This window comes from Cetorhinus maximus, chromosome 18 (assembly GCF_964194155.1).
Source record: "Cetorhinus maximus chromosome 18, sCetMax3.hap1.1, whole genome shotgun sequence".
NCBI lineage: Eukaryota > Metazoa > Chordata > Chondrichthyes > Lamniformes > Cetorhinidae > Cetorhinus > Cetorhinus maximus.
The window spans coordinates 28,877,284-28,892,746 of NC_135896.1; the positions used below are offsets into that span (position 1 = coordinate 28,877,284).

Below are 15,463 nucleotides of genomic sequence, written 5' to 3' on the forward strand. Positions count from 1 at the left end.
ACTGGCATCAAAATGATATCAACGCTCGAGGGAAAGCGTAACTGCAAGAAACAGACTACTTACAGAGAACATTCGCTGCCATTGCTCCAGACCTCTGTCCTATTCGGGGCCTCGACCCCTCAACACAGTCACTCACCAGGCTTGTTCTGCATCCCAGCTCCTGACTGCAGTCCTGTTCTCTTGCTCTCTCTCTCATGAGGCGTCTCAGACTAAAGGGTGCTATTAGTTGGTAGATTAGGTTTCCAATTCCCATCCTGGCTCCTTAGCCACCCTCAGCAGCTTCAAGGTGCCCCAGGCTCTTGCCACACTACCACTTATATGTCCTGGTTGCTTTCTCCCTTGCCTCACAGCATCTGGCTCTGCCCCCAGCTTGTCAAAGACACTGCTCCCTGCAGGGAGGGGTCCACAGGGGCCAACCAGTTTCCCCTGCTCGGTGCCCTCCCCTAATATCGATACCTGCTGCCGGAGGCCCTGTTACAACTGTTAACCCCACCCTTTGAAGAGGGAAAGTGAATGAAAGATAACTATTATAGGATGGTGAAATAGGTTTATCTAATCAACCATAATCACCTTTTTAGGGACGGATCACAGCAGTAATTTTAAGAGGAAATTGGATGGGTCATGTAGTGAGAAAATTGATTCAGAGATATGATTATTAATTGCGTATTGGTATTTTGCTTTTCAAATCTGAGCTGGGCATTTGAACTGAAGTGGACTTTTTCAATGCTAAGTATTGTAATGTTGCTACTTAATTAATCACCTACCAACCTATTCAATCATTTATCCACCAACCTGCATCATTAAAAAAGCTTGCCTGTATTATATGATTGAAGTTTTATTGTGAACCCCTAAAGTTGTTGGTTTTAGTCTATGCACCAGTCAGCTCATTGGCAAAAATTATAACAGGAAAATGACTTGATTGTCATGATGCATTTGCAAGCCTCCTGCCAAAGGCGGAATGGTAACTTCTCTCCAATCCAATCCACCTTTTTAAACCTCCTTAGCTACTAGCCTCTATTGCCCTGACGTAACTCGGCCCAGTTCCTTTCTGACTGCACTTGGCACCTTATCCAAAATTTTTCGTAGCTTTGCCCTTTCCTGGATCCATCATGGCCCCACTCTCAAAATGCAAACCAAAAATCCTTTGTGCACTGCTCAAGCCTATCCTTTGGCCTTGCCGTGTATCCTCAACTCCTGTCCTGCTCTTCCTTGCACAACCATTTTTTCAATGACATAGTGCTGCTGCTGCCTATTGTGACCAAGTTGTTCATTTTCTTCCTTGCCCTGGCACTCATTCCCATTCACTCTTGCCTCCCGCTTTCTTCAGCTGTATTGCTATTTATTTTATCCACGTTAAAATCCTTTGGCGCTACTATCTATTTTAGTTCCTTTCCTGTTCGCTGCCTTAGATGTCGAGGCCTGCTCACTGCTGGCATACTAGTCAGTTTGAATTGCTTAAGTTTTCTCAGACCCAGACTGTTCAATAGGTATAGCTTCTATTTAACCTCCTCATACCCATCTATTTTTTAGTTCGGGGTGGGTTTTAAAATCAAGGGAGATTTTAGGCAAAGGGAGAGGTGTCAAGACAAAATGGGACCGGCACAAAGGTAAAGACATCACAGAACCCACGGGGACAATCAGCACAGCACAAAAGGAGGCCATTTGTCCCATCGAGTCTGCAAATATTTAACAGTATTAAAATGCTTATGGATAGCTTTGCAGCTTGTCCAGAAACCTTACTACTTGTTATCATTTTTGTAGTTAATACTTTTATTAGCATTTATGATTGAAACTGCCCATGTGAATATTTATAGTCAGCATCCTTTATGTAAACATTTAACTGTATGGAGTAGTTGCAGCCTCCCACCACTAATGGTGCTTTTGAAGTCCCTCCAGTCTATTCTCCCAACTCCTGCACTCTTTGATCTCCTTAAACCTCCAACCCAGTTTCTTGGCCTGCTGCCTAATCTCTGGCTCACTGCTTCTCGAGGCTTCCTACCTTAACTCTGACTGTCTTATTTTGCTGCCTCTCTGGTCATTCCTGTTGTTCCTAGCCTTTGCCCTCTACATCCTGACTCCTCTCAGAACCAACATTTACTGATTGTGACTCTTCCAGCCCACCCACGACCACACTGCACTGCTCCCAACCCTTCTTAGAGTTTATTTTTAGCTAAAGAAGGTTTTTGACAGATATACTCTAATAATTATCTTCGTAATCAATTCTGGTTCAACACACATTTTTCTACTTGACTCCGGATTGTCTTGTAAAACTCTCAAATCTGCCTGTAACTCCAAAATTGTAGTCTGTGTCGCATATATCCGGCCTTAGTTTTATCTTGGTCCGTAATAACTTGCAATGGATAATACATTATTAACTTAAAGCAAATATTTTATCTCTAATGGATGTACATTATTTTATTGTAATTTTGCCCTGTGGCACTAAGTAATGAAATTGCATAACAATAAATGCATAACTTGTATTATTTGATCTACGAGTACTGTTACTGCTGTGGCAGGGTAAAATCAGGTTTCTGAATTATTGATTTCTCATTTATATTTTTAGGTCTGTTGCTAGAAGACAACCCTTCTATTCGTGCCATAACATTAGGTCATGGCCATATCTTAGTGGGTACAAAGAATGGAGAAATATTAGAAGTCGAAAAAAGTGGTCCCATTACCTTACTGGTTCAGGTATCACATCTAAAGACTGTTATGTAACTCCTGCTAAACCTAATTTATTGGTTGTTTATCATTAAGGCAAGAGACTATTTTATTCAACTATTGATGTTGTCAGTGCTTTTCCTTGAAATAAGCAGGTTAAGTGCTATAATTGAATATTTTAGCAAGTTGTTCTGAACTGTCTTCAATCTTGTAAAATCTTGTTGTTGAGCGAATCCTTCAATTCCCAAATGCTCAGCTACCTCTCTTTGCCTCAGTTCTTGCCAAATTCAGAAGTTGACTCTTTGCTCAAGAGTATTGTCATCTTGCCAACGCCAAAAAACTTCCACTTCTCTGGCTTCTCCAAATCAAATTTAGCCTCCTGTTCCTTTCTGAGGTACTTGAACATGTTTCGACCTACTTCTATGCTAATTGTTCTCAAAACATACCAAAGAGTTCCAGCATTCATTTACCTCACTAACTTGCTCGCCCTCAGTGCCAAATATCACACGAGCAAGCGAGCACTCGATCTCTCTTGAGTTGGAGTGCACCTTTAAACCTGGAATGTCAAGTCATGTCGCATGGTCAGAGATCAAACAGAAATCCTTTGTTGCTATTTGAATATTTGAGGCAGTTTGAATAAACATTCCATCAGACTGTTTACAGCCCATGCGTCAATCAAAGAAATGAGAAAACATTAATAGACGCGCAGAATAGACAAATAATTGACAAATGAACTTCGTAGATAAGTGCAAAGTGGTGAATTTGGGCAGGAAGAATAAGAAGGCTACATACCCCTTGGAAAATAAGTATCTAAATGGGGTGGAGGAGCAGAGGGATCTGGGGGTACATAAACATAAATCACTAAAAGTAGTGATTCAGGTTAATATAGCCATTTGAAAACAAACAAAGCACTAGAGTTCATTTCTAGGATAGAATTGAGAAGCAAAGAAGTCGCATCAAACTTGTGCAGAATCTTGCTTAGACCACACTTGGAAGTATTGTGAACAGTCCTTCAGCTAGATTTTCATGCCTTATTCTATGTCAGAGCGGAAGTGGGCAGAAGAAAATAATGGCGGATGGGTTGTGGATGCGGAAGCCCTGCCCCCATCACCGACAATGTGTTTTTTGTTGCCACGGGATAAAGGTGCAGGTAGCAACCCATACCTTGCTCTCCCGATCTAGCTGGCTCAGTTGCTGGGGTAGGCATCTCATACCCCCTCTGCAATTTCCATTGTATCGAGCCAGCTTCTGGATAACTCCTGGTTCGCCGCCCCTTGTAGGACCACAGTCTGGATTGGGGAACCTTTTGAAAGGTAAGTTTAAAATGTATTACCCATGGCCCTTCCACGGCCCCATACCCCCTCCAAGCCCCTTTCATGCTCACTTTGCACTGTGTACAGATCTATTGAGCCATACAATAACAATGGCAGGTCCTGAAATGCATTCAGGAATCTGTTTTGAAAAAAATTGCTGTTCTTACAGCGCTATAAAAGTGTCAATCAGACAGCCTTTCAAAATATCAACAGAAGCTTTCCCTCACTTCACACCTCTTAATCTTGTCCAAATAGACACACAAACACTGACAACTGGAACAAAGAATGACATCTTGAGGTTATAATAAATTAATCAGTCAAAGCAAACACTCCACTTCCACCTGTCAAAACAGAGCCCCTTCTGAGCTAACCCATTTGAGAGTATTGGTGCTCAGCCAAACGTTCATAATGAGCCTATTTGGAGAAACAGATGTCTGGCCGTCTGTCTCTGATACAGTTTCCAACGCGAGCTACCCACCTTGGTAGTAAAAATCTGGCCCCTAGTTTCCATATTAGAGAAAGGATATGGAGCTACTAGAGAAGGCATAAAATAGATTTAGTAGCATGATACTAGAAATTAGAGGTTAAATGGGAAGTTATAACTATCAGGAAATATTGAACAGAGTGAGGCTCTTTCATCTCGAAAAGAAAAATTGAGGAGTGACCTGATAAATGTCATTTAGATTTTTAAAGGGTTTGATAGGGTAAACGTAGATGTTTCCACTTGTAGGGGAGACTAGAACTAGAGGCCGTAGAATGAGATAGCCACTAAATAAAGCCAACAGAGAATTCATGAAAAACTTCTTTACCCAGTGGGTGGTTAGAATGTGGAACTCCCTACCACATGGGATAGTTATAGTGATTAGCATGGACACAGAGGGCTCTGTTCACTGGCATTAAGAAAGATCTGAATGCCTGATACAGCAAAGGTAGTGAACCCTTATAACACCCCAGCTATGGTACTTTAGACCTTTGCACGGAATAAATATTTCCTCAACCAACCTATTTCAATGCAACGATGATAATGGCAATCCAACTTCTAAATAGGATTTAGTTATACAAAAAATGCAGATTGCTGTATAGAATTTGAGCTTGGTACTTACAAATTTAGATCTCAGCACCGGTGAGCAGTTTAAAATCTAAACTAAACAGGCTGAAGGTAGAAGTGATACCACTTATCACTATAATTGAATAATATTGTGAAGGTATACTTACTAAACCATTATAAATATCTAATTGTCGGTACTAAAATTTTTCATATACCATTCAAGATCAACATTTTAAGGTTTCTTATATTATACTTTGGCAGGGTCACATGGAGGGTGAAGTTTGGGGTTTAGATGTTCATCCCCATTTACCTATCTGTGCTACTGTTAGTGATGACAAAACCCTGCGAATTTGGGATCTCTCCCCAAGCCACTGTATGCTTGCTGTCCGCAAACTAAAAAAAAGTAAGTAAGCCATAACAGTTAAACTGTTTGTGAAAGTTATTAATCAGCATATATTCTAGTTATTGAATACTTTAAACTATGTCATGATTATCTCCGTACAATAACCAAATCCACCTTACACTTCATCTTCCATTGAATTAAGTAATGCCTTTATTTTTAGCCAGTTTGAAATGTTAGTCAAGGATTCATTTTGGAGTTGAGAATAAATAATGTTATTGAAAGAATGCAGAATAAAGTATTTCCAAAGCATTTTGAAAAAGGAACATTATAAGGCTGGATTTCTTGTTCTCTACTCTGACGCTGATTGGAACAGCATGTTCAAAGTGTACTCTATCTTTCCAAGCCCGTATGCACTGAAACAGTCCTGGACTATAAATGTGGCCTGGGGGGGACACTCCCTGATTGTTTCCTGTTGCAATTTTGTAATTATATTGAGCTCTTATTTCTAACTTTAAAATTTATAATTTATGCCCCACGTTCTGAACGTAATCTTTGTTGACAATTAAAGAATGTTTTGGTTTGTGAAAGGTTTATGAAAAGAATTTGAAAAACTATATCCTGTGTGAGATTTGAATTTTGTTCAGATAAAATTGATTTCTGTACCGTTTGAACATGAGTTCACATGAATGTTTCCTTCATTCAAAACAATTACTTTTCTAGCGTTATCTGGGCAGAAAGGGTTAGTGAGCTGCACGCATTGGTGTTAGACCCTCACAGCTGATTGCTTAACACATCTACAGGCGAAGCCATGTGAGTTATCTAATGACCTAGAGGAATCCCTCCCATCAGGAGCCGGCAAAACATGATCTACTTGGCTGTGTCTCAATCACCTCAGGACTGGTGCAGGCTGCTGCAAGCCCCCTGTGCAGAAGTGGGAATACAGCCAAATGAATTATATCGACTGTGACTGTGGAGAGGCATACCAAATGATGAAACATCTTTTAGAATGCCCTTTACTGCCAGAGCCATGTAGCCCTGAATATCTGAAGGTTTTAAACCCTCGAGCTCGAGCCTACTTGGAACAATGGCAAGGGAAGGTATAGCCACATGACAAGAAGATTAATTGTTTGGTAGTACAGGACTTGAGTATTGCTGAGAAAAGAGACACATTGAAGCTTTTTGTGTTGCACTCATCAGGACACTTCACAAGAATACCAATATAAGTGGAAAACCACAATTTATACAATATTAGAAGAGAGTGCTGATTGGGTGGCAAGTGGACTCTGATTGATAGAGGCATTGCCATGGAGAATGCACCAGTTGATGGTGACTGACAGTTAACTGCCAAACATTGTATGAAACTTAAACCAGGCAGCTTTACCCAGATTGGTCAAGGCTTTTCCCTGAGGAATGAGTCAGCAAATGGCTGTCACTTATTTTGTTTAGCTGAAATAGGTGTGATGTGTGTACATGTTCTTTCTGTCTGCAAAGAACAGGGCCCTGTGTATTAATATATGTAGCTTCCAGTATGCGTAAATGCACCACACTGCAAGCCCGACTGACAACCTTGAATGTCATCAGTGTAATTCTTAGCACACTGAGGATTATTTAGCAAATGTTGTCCAATCATGGAATCACATCTAATGTTGGACCAGCACGGGCTGGTTGGGTACAGTCTGTATCTTGCCTGTTGCAAACAGTGGCTGAGAAATGCTGTTTGATATGACCCGCCAGTCTTTGGGATGTAAGGCCTATGTACCTAGCATCACACTGACACTGAAATTCATATACCACATTAATCATTTGTGTGTTGGGCAGAACGTCGTCTTGTTCTTGCGCATGGTTTCAATTTTGGTGTGCCTTCATCCCATATCAAACACGAAGAGGTATTTGCTGAGTTCAAACTCCTCTACTCCCAACCATCCTGGCACAAAGCAGCACCCACTGAAGATGCTGAATCCATGAAAGCGCGCCTTGTTGATCTAGTGCACGATATTGCAGGATTCCAAACAACCTTTCTGACTTTCACATGCAACATGAATGTCTTACAGCATTGCAAGGCCTTAAGACCAACCTGGACATGCACATCAGTAAACTTGACAAAGGGACGGGAATAGTCATCCTTAACAAGCGTGACTATATCAACAAAATGGCATTCTTAATGTCGGATCTAAATTCATATCCATTGGACCTGCTGCTCAACATGACCGGACAGTCTTGCTTGAAAGTAAGCTTAAAAAAAAATGCTTGCTGGACTTATGTAAGAGCGATGAGCTGCCGTGTGATATCTATAACAGGGTTCATCCTCACTCCTTGCTGCATCCGCGTCTTGGGCCAACCAAGACGCTCAAAAGTGATGTAACTCTTTCGAGTTATCAACAGTCACAGATTGTAACTCTTTCGAGTACATTCACAGTTCTTGGTTTTCCGGGAGTGGGACATGAACCCACAACCTTCTGATTCAAAGGCAAGGGTGCTATGAACTGAGCCACAGCTGACCCTTACGCCCTATCTTATCTATGACCGGTTGTGCACAACATGAATTGGCCAAATGTTTGGGCGAATTGTTAACCAGTTTTGAGCAAGTTTTCCACATACATGGTGAAGGACGCCTTCACATTTGCAAAGACCGTACAGGACTTGCATATCAATAGCAATGCTGTGTCCATGTACTCATTTGACATTGCTAGCCTATTCACCAATGTTCCACTTAAGGAAGCCATAGATATTTGTGCTGCAGCACTATATCATAGTGATATAGACCTGCCACCATTACGTGAATCAGTATTCATTGAACTTATGAACTCAGCAACCCACACAGTTGAATTCAGTTTTAATGACACCATGTATGCCCAAATAGATGGTGTTGCCATGGGATCCCCTCTAGGCCCAACTCTTACAAACATCTTTGTTGGGTTCCATGAGAAAAGTGTCTTCAATGGAATGACACCTAACATCCTACCCCTTGCATATTTCCGATATGTGGATGATACTTTCGCTATATTTAAATCTGCAGCTGCACGTAATAATTACCTTTGATGTCTTAATGGGCTCCATCCTGCGCTCAAATTCACCTTTGCAATGGAGCAGTCAATTGAACTCTCCTTCCTTGACGTACTAATTGAGAAATCTAATTGAGATTCTCTACCACGGTCTACCGCAAGCCTACCTTCACTGGTTAATATACGTGTTGGGATTCTTACAGTTCCCACACACTATAATATTGGTCTTATTGGCAACCTTGAAAATAGGCCCTGAGCCATTTGCTCACCATGCAAGCTTGATGCTGAAATAGGGCGCATTAAAGGCATCCTGCAGGATAATGGCTACCCTGATCAGATCATTTCACGCTGTATATCACGCAAACTCATGAACAGGCCTAAGGCCATCACTTTCGGCCCTGAAAAGTGCCCAGTCTATCTCCAATTACCCTGGAAGGGCAAGGTCGCTCAAAAATTTGAGGCAACAGGTGAAGTTAGCTGTTTCACGCTGCTACTATGCAATAGCAAACACAAGTAGTATTCGGCACTAACGGGATACTGCCGTTCAGCCAAAAAGACGTTCTGCCTATCACATAAATGAGTAATGTGGTATATGAATTTCAGTGCCAGTGTGATGCTCGGTGTGTAGGTCATACATCCCAAAGACTGGCGGATCATATCAAACAGCATATTTGGTGCTGTTTGCTTTGGGCAAAATACAGACCATACCCAACCAGCCCATTCTTGCAAAACTCAAGAGACAGTGTCCAACATTAGATGTGATTCCGTGATTAGACAACATTTGCTAAATAATCCTCAGTGTGCTAAGAATTACACTGATGACATTCAAGGTTGTCAGTCGGGCTTGCAGTGTGGTGCATTTACGCATACTGGAAGCTACATATATTAATACACAGGGCCCTGTTCTTTGCAGACAGAAAGAACATGTACACACATCGCACCTATTTCAGCTAAACAAAATAAGTGACAGCCATTTGCTGACTCATTCCTCAGGGAAAAGCCTTGACAAATCTGGGTCAAGCTGCCTGGTTTAAATTTCAAACAATGCTTGGCAGTTAACTGTCAGTCACCATCAACTGGTGCATTCTCCATGGCACTGCCTCTATCAATCAGAGTCCACTTGCCAACCAATCTCTCCTCATACGGTATAAATTGTTGTTTTCCCCTTGTAATGGTATTCTTGCAAAGTGTCCTGATGAGTGCAAGATGAAAAGCTTTGACATGTCTCTTTTCTCGTCAATACTCAAGAAGGAGATTGGTAAATGCACCCTGCCTTATATGGCATATGGATTAAAGCAATTCCAAGGCCTCATTCAGATTATTTGCCAGAGATATATGTTTCATTTGCCTCGAAGTCAATGGTAAATTTTATCCACCTCACATTATTGCACTGAAAGTGTCTTGCTTTCACTAATTGTTTCTTTTTTGTGGGAAAAGTGTTGGGAAACCAATTGCTGACATAACTTAGCAGGCTGATGGTGGATCCTGGTCTTACTCCACGCTAAGGTAAAATGAGAGCTTAATTTTACTTGCCCAGTGGTTATTTCCTGAGTCAACACGTGGGAGGGTTGTTCTTGAAGCCATCGACAAGTGGCAGCATAGCTAAAATAATATGAATGTGCTTATGAAGAATTACAGTTGGAATATCTTTTCAACAGTTCAGAAGAATATTATTTGTGAAATGCTGTAATTCAGTGACAGCTTCAACAAAAAATATAAATTCACCATCAGAATTGTTTTTTATTCATGAAATATACTGGGCAGAAAATTTTAGGGAAGCAGAATAGAAGAATAAAATGCCCAAATGCAAGTACTTGCACCTTAAGTAAACACTGCATATCTATGGCGGGCCAAGAAATAAAATAATATAAGTGACTGAGAATAATAGGTTTTGGGATGAGGAGAACAAAGTTATTTGTACCTTAAACATGTTCTATAAAGTGACAGCAAAGTAGTTTAATATACCTGTAAGACCCTTCGTATCAGTACATAATATAATTTTGCTTCATTATCCATGTGATATATTGCTTCAGTAAATTTACTGTAACAGTGACAGATGAACCAGGACTGATTAAAACAGAAATCTCACTCCAGATTCTGGTACAATGTGTGGGCAAAGCCACAAGAGGTGTTTATTCACTGGTGAAATAATATTAGTGGAATAATGGTTTTGATAATCCTGTGTCAGTTTTTGTACAATTTCTTGAGTTTTGAAGCATATCTATATGAAAATAGATTGCAGAATTGGTTTGTTTAAAAAAAAAGCCGCATTTAGCACTAATGCTGGTACAATGTCTGTGTTGTCAAAATTATAGGTGGCAGGTGTTGCTGTTTCTCTCCTGATGGGAAATCTCTTGCAGTTGGCCTAAATGATGGAAGTTTCCTGATTGTGAATTCAGACACTCTTGAAGATCTTGTTTCATTCCATCATAGAAAAGAGCATATTTCAGATATTAAGTTTTCCCCAGGTATGTAGGCTAAGCTAAAACAACTATTATTGAATCAGTTATTCTACTTTGTCTGAAAATACAAGAAAGTATTTAAATTATGATAATCCTTTCCGTGTACAGTGTGGTGAGAATTATACCATCTTCTGATAAACACAGACCAAAATGTCTGCATGTCAGAAATGTTTGCAATTGTTCAAAGTGCAGAAAACAAACTAACATTTATTTCTGAAACATTGGAAACTTGTTTTAATTATTTAAATATTTTAGGATTTTTTTTTTACTCTTCTTAGAGGTGGCGGGGTGATGTCGCCAGTGTCAGAAAACAAAATACTTAATTATTCTTTCTACCCAATGTGCTCATTCATTAGCCCAGATTTTATGGTCACACAGATTTTTGCATTGAAACTGTTGATGATCATAGAGCCAAAGCAGCTTGGCACCCTCTACAGGCAAGCAAATTCTATATCAAAGGCAGTGATGTACCTTATCCCTTGCCTCAAAAGAGCACCCACTCCTTTATTATTGCCACATTTCCATTACCCATATTAACCATCCTTGTGGTCACTGAGCAAAGCTGCCAATTAACATTGAATTATGCTTTGTATTTTTGCCTATTAATAACTCAAAAGAGAATGGCCAGACTCATTTTCACTCAAGAAACATACGGCCTTATCAAAAAACAATTGACCAAGCTCCAAATGTCACCTAGACTCATTAGCTCACCATTTCCAACTATTTTTGAGAAACATAGACATAGAAAATACGAGCAGGAGTAGGCCATTCAGCCCTACGAGCCTGCTCTGCCATTCATTATGATCATGGCTGATCATCCAACTCAACAGCCTGCTCCCGCTTTCTCCCCATATCCTTTGATCCCTTTCACCCCAAGAGCTATATCTAACTCCTTCTTGAAAACATACAATGTCTTGGCCTCAACTACTTTCTGTGGTAGTGAATTCCACAGGCTCAACACTCTCTGAGTGAGGAAATTTCTTCTCCTCTCAGTCCTAAATGGTCTACCCCATATCCTCAGACTGTGACCCCTGGTTCTGGACTCCTCCACTGAACTTTGAATAGATAAATGTCACACTGCCCCAAGTACAGTCTTGTGTGCTCCTGAGGTTTGAACTAAGGCATACTATTGTAGCAGAGTAGAAGGATCTGCGTTTTGGATTCCTGACCTGGGAGAGCTTGATGCTGAAGGATATCAGTAATTGAAAATGGTCCATCCCCCACATCCTTCCTGCATCTACCCTGTCTAGTCCTGTTAGAAATTTATAGGTTTCTATGAGATCTCCCCCTCATTCTTCTGAGCTCCAGCGAATATAATCCTAACCGACTCAATCTCTCCTCATATGTCGGTCCAGCCATCCCAGGAATCAGCCTGGTAAACCTTCACTGCACTCCCTCTATAGCAAGAACATCCTTCCTCAGATAAGGAGACCAAAACTGCACACACTATTCCAGCTGTGGTCTCACCAAGGCCCTGTATAATTGAAGCAAGACATCCCTACTCCTATACTCGAACCCTCGCTATGAAGGCCAAAAAAATCATGTGCCACTCCTGAGGATGTTTTAATTGCATAATGTATCACATGGTTAAAAATAGTTGGTCCCTCCCTAAAGAATTATGGTCAGGTCTGATTTTTGTAGCTGTTACTGAATGCCAATTCTAGAAAGTTGTGCTTTTGTCAGGATTTGGGCTTGCTTTTGTTTTCCTGGCTTCTTACTCCTTTTTTGCTCGTCCCTTCCATTGAACCTATTTATAGCATCAATACTGGATGACCTCCTCCTTCATGCACCATGCCCTTAAAGGGTGTTGGTGACCATGAACTTCCTTGACAAAGTACAACAGTGGTTTACCTTTGTCTTCTATAGAATGGTTGACCAGGAAACACTCCCACTCTTACCACCTGCCTTCAGGCATATTGAAAGGAATTACAGGCCAATAATCAATCTGTTTGGCCATGATATGAATGAACCTTCCATGGCTTTCAAGTCCTGAAGTGGGATTTGAACCCAGAGTTTCTGGTTCAGAGGTAGGGGCCCTCCCACTGTGCCACAAGACCTCCCCAGTAGTGAGTACTTTAAAACATTTCCTGGAGGATAACATGTGATACTGAATTAAAAGTCAAGTTCAACTTTTTTACCAAAATTTTCACGAAGAACATTGTTCATGTCTTCATCCTAAACAGTAAAAATAGGAAGACTGTAAGATAATTATTTTTTCATTACCCATTACATGTACTTTTGATAACTATTTAAGTAATGTGCTTGCAGTATAATATGCAATGTAACTTGTGTTTCCTCTTATCTCCCTGCTGTCATTCATCCATCTGCAATCATGAAAGTTGAGGTGGATAGTTCATGAACAGTAACATCAGTGCCATCAGTTATTCTCCTTGGTCACATTATGCTTTCATCCTAGTATTTTGTCTATTCCTACAGATGACTCAATCAAGAAAGATAATACATGTCAAACCCACATCCAAATATTAGTTCAGATTGGGATCTAAGCTCATTTTAGTAAAAAATCAGTGCAACTTTGCAATGGTTACTGGAGAACCGGTTGTTTTGCTTTTATCTCTGAGCAAAATATTTACATAAAAATTAAGAGATATTAGTGGTGGGGGATGGACCATTTTCAATTACTGATATCCTTCAGCATCAAGCTCTCCCAGATCAGGAATCCAAAACGCAGATCCTTCTACTCTGCTACAATAGTATGCTTTAGTTCAAACCTCAAGAGCACACAAGACTGTATTTGGGGCAGTGTGACATTTATCTATTCAAAGTTCAGTGCTAGGACCATTTGCTTTTTTTGTTATAAATGACAGAGTAAAATTTCAAAATTTGCTGATGATACCAAACTTGGAGGTGAGGCAGGGAGTGAGGATCATACAAATGACTGCAACTGGACATAGGCTAGCAGAAAGGGCAGACAAGTGGCAGATGGAATTTAATACAGAGAAGTGTGAGGTGATGCATTTTGGCAGAAGGAGAGGCAATATAGACTAAATGGCACAGTTCATTAAAAATGTACAGGGACAGAGGGGCCTAGGGGGTGTTCATGTCATAGATCTTTGAGGGTGACAGAACATATTGCGAGAGTAGTTAGCAAAGCATATCAGATCTTGTGATTCATAAATGGAGGCATTGAGTACAAAAGTAGGCAGGTTATGTTGAACCTGTATAAAGCTTTGGTTAGGCCACAACTAGAGTATTGTGTCCAGTTCTGGTCACTACAGTTTGGGAAGGATGTGAGGATCCTTGAGAGGGTGCAGAGGAGATTTACCAGAATGGTTCCAGGGATGAGGGTTTTTAGCCACAAGGTTAGGTTGGATAAGCTGGGGTTGTTCTCCTTGGAACAAAGGAGACTGAGGGGAGGTTTGACAAGAGGTGTCCAAGATTATGACAGGCTTAGATAAGGTAGACAAGGAAAATTCTCTTTCCATTAGCTGATGGTACAAAAGACTAAGGGACACAGATTTAAGGTTTTGGGCAAGCGATGCAGTGGGGAATGTGAGGAAGAACTTTTTTACATAGCAAATGACCTGGAACTCACTGACGACTAGAGTGCTGGAAGCAGAGGTGATCAATGATTTCAAAAGGAAATTGGTTGGCCATTTAAAGGAAATAAGCTTGCAGGGGAATGGGTCTGACTGAATTGCTCTAGAGAGAGCCAGTATGGATTTGATGGGCCAAATGACCTTTATCCAGATAGTTGGCATAGAGCCATTATGGTATTGGGTTTAATAAGTAATTTCCAATTCAGCGTCAAATTAAGAATCAATTCTTAGTTCACTTCTAACTAATATTTGTAATTTGAAAATTTCAGGTTCTGGAAAGTACTTGGCTGTGGCATCTCATGATAACTTCATAGACATCTACAATATAATGAGTAGTAAACGAGTTGGAATCTGCAAAGGAGCTTCCAGCTATATAACACATTTGGACTGGGACAAAAGAGGTACACTTGTCTGTTTGTCTCTCTCTAACATTTCAGGGAAACATATGTAAATACATATATTAGAAAGTGTATTTTTCTCATGGAATTGCTTGTGCTCCATCAGCGTAGTTTCATGAGAACCCTCTTTATGCACATAAATGGGATTTCTGCGGCTACTCCAGTGAAGTTACAGCGGTGAAGTGGGATCAACTCGGAGGAGGTTCCCTGCTTCTGTTCTAATTCTAAATGGAATTAAACCCAAGTCACAATCAGAAAGAATCAAGAACAAGACCGGTGTAATATATTGGCCCAAATGTTCTGATTTGGGGAGGGGCCTCCACCTCGACTTTCGTCGCTGATGTGCCGGGACCCTGAGGAAATCCCAACGTGCGCACTTTCATGGGAAGTTTAACTTTCTGATTGGCAGTTTCACGCTGCACAGACAGCTCCATGATTCCAGTGACAGTGGGATCAAATGGCCAGAACCATGGAGACTTGGGCTGTTTGCGCTATACTTATCCTGGTTTTTACACGGATTTGCCAGTAATTGGGCAATTTAAATCGGAGTTAGCATCGACACTGGCCGGAAGATCTGGGCCATCGTTTCATGATTCAGACACTCCTCACTGCTTTTGATCATGTTAAATCAAAAAAGTATTTTTATTTTTGGTTAAGATGTATTTGATACCCACTTGAA

The 15,463-nt window shown here is 40.6% G+C and overlaps 1 protein-coding gene across 9 annotated transcripts in view; it reads left to right on the forward strand.

The window, feature by feature from the left end:
• The window catches only part of LOC144693023 (echinoderm microtubule-associated protein-like 5), a 182,861-nt gene that overhangs the window by 104,474 nt on the left and 62,924 nt on the right, over window positions 1-15,463 (forward strand). For all 9 annotated transcript variants that reach the window (XR_013579443.1, XR_013579444.1, XM_078562291.1 and 6 more), the window contains 4 exons: window positions 2,564-2,691; window positions 5,284-5,425; window positions 10,683-10,835; window positions 14,656-14,787. Coding sequence is in view for 7 of the 9 variants with exons in the window: in XM_078562291.1 (XP_078418417.1) it covers window positions 2,564-2,691; window positions 5,284-5,425; window positions 10,683-10,835; window positions 14,656-14,787 (555 nt within the window). In the remaining 2 variants the exon portion in view is untranslated. The remainder of the gene's footprint in view (window positions 1-2,563; window positions 2,692-5,283; window positions 5,426-10,682; window positions 10,836-14,655; window positions 14,788-15,463) is intronic.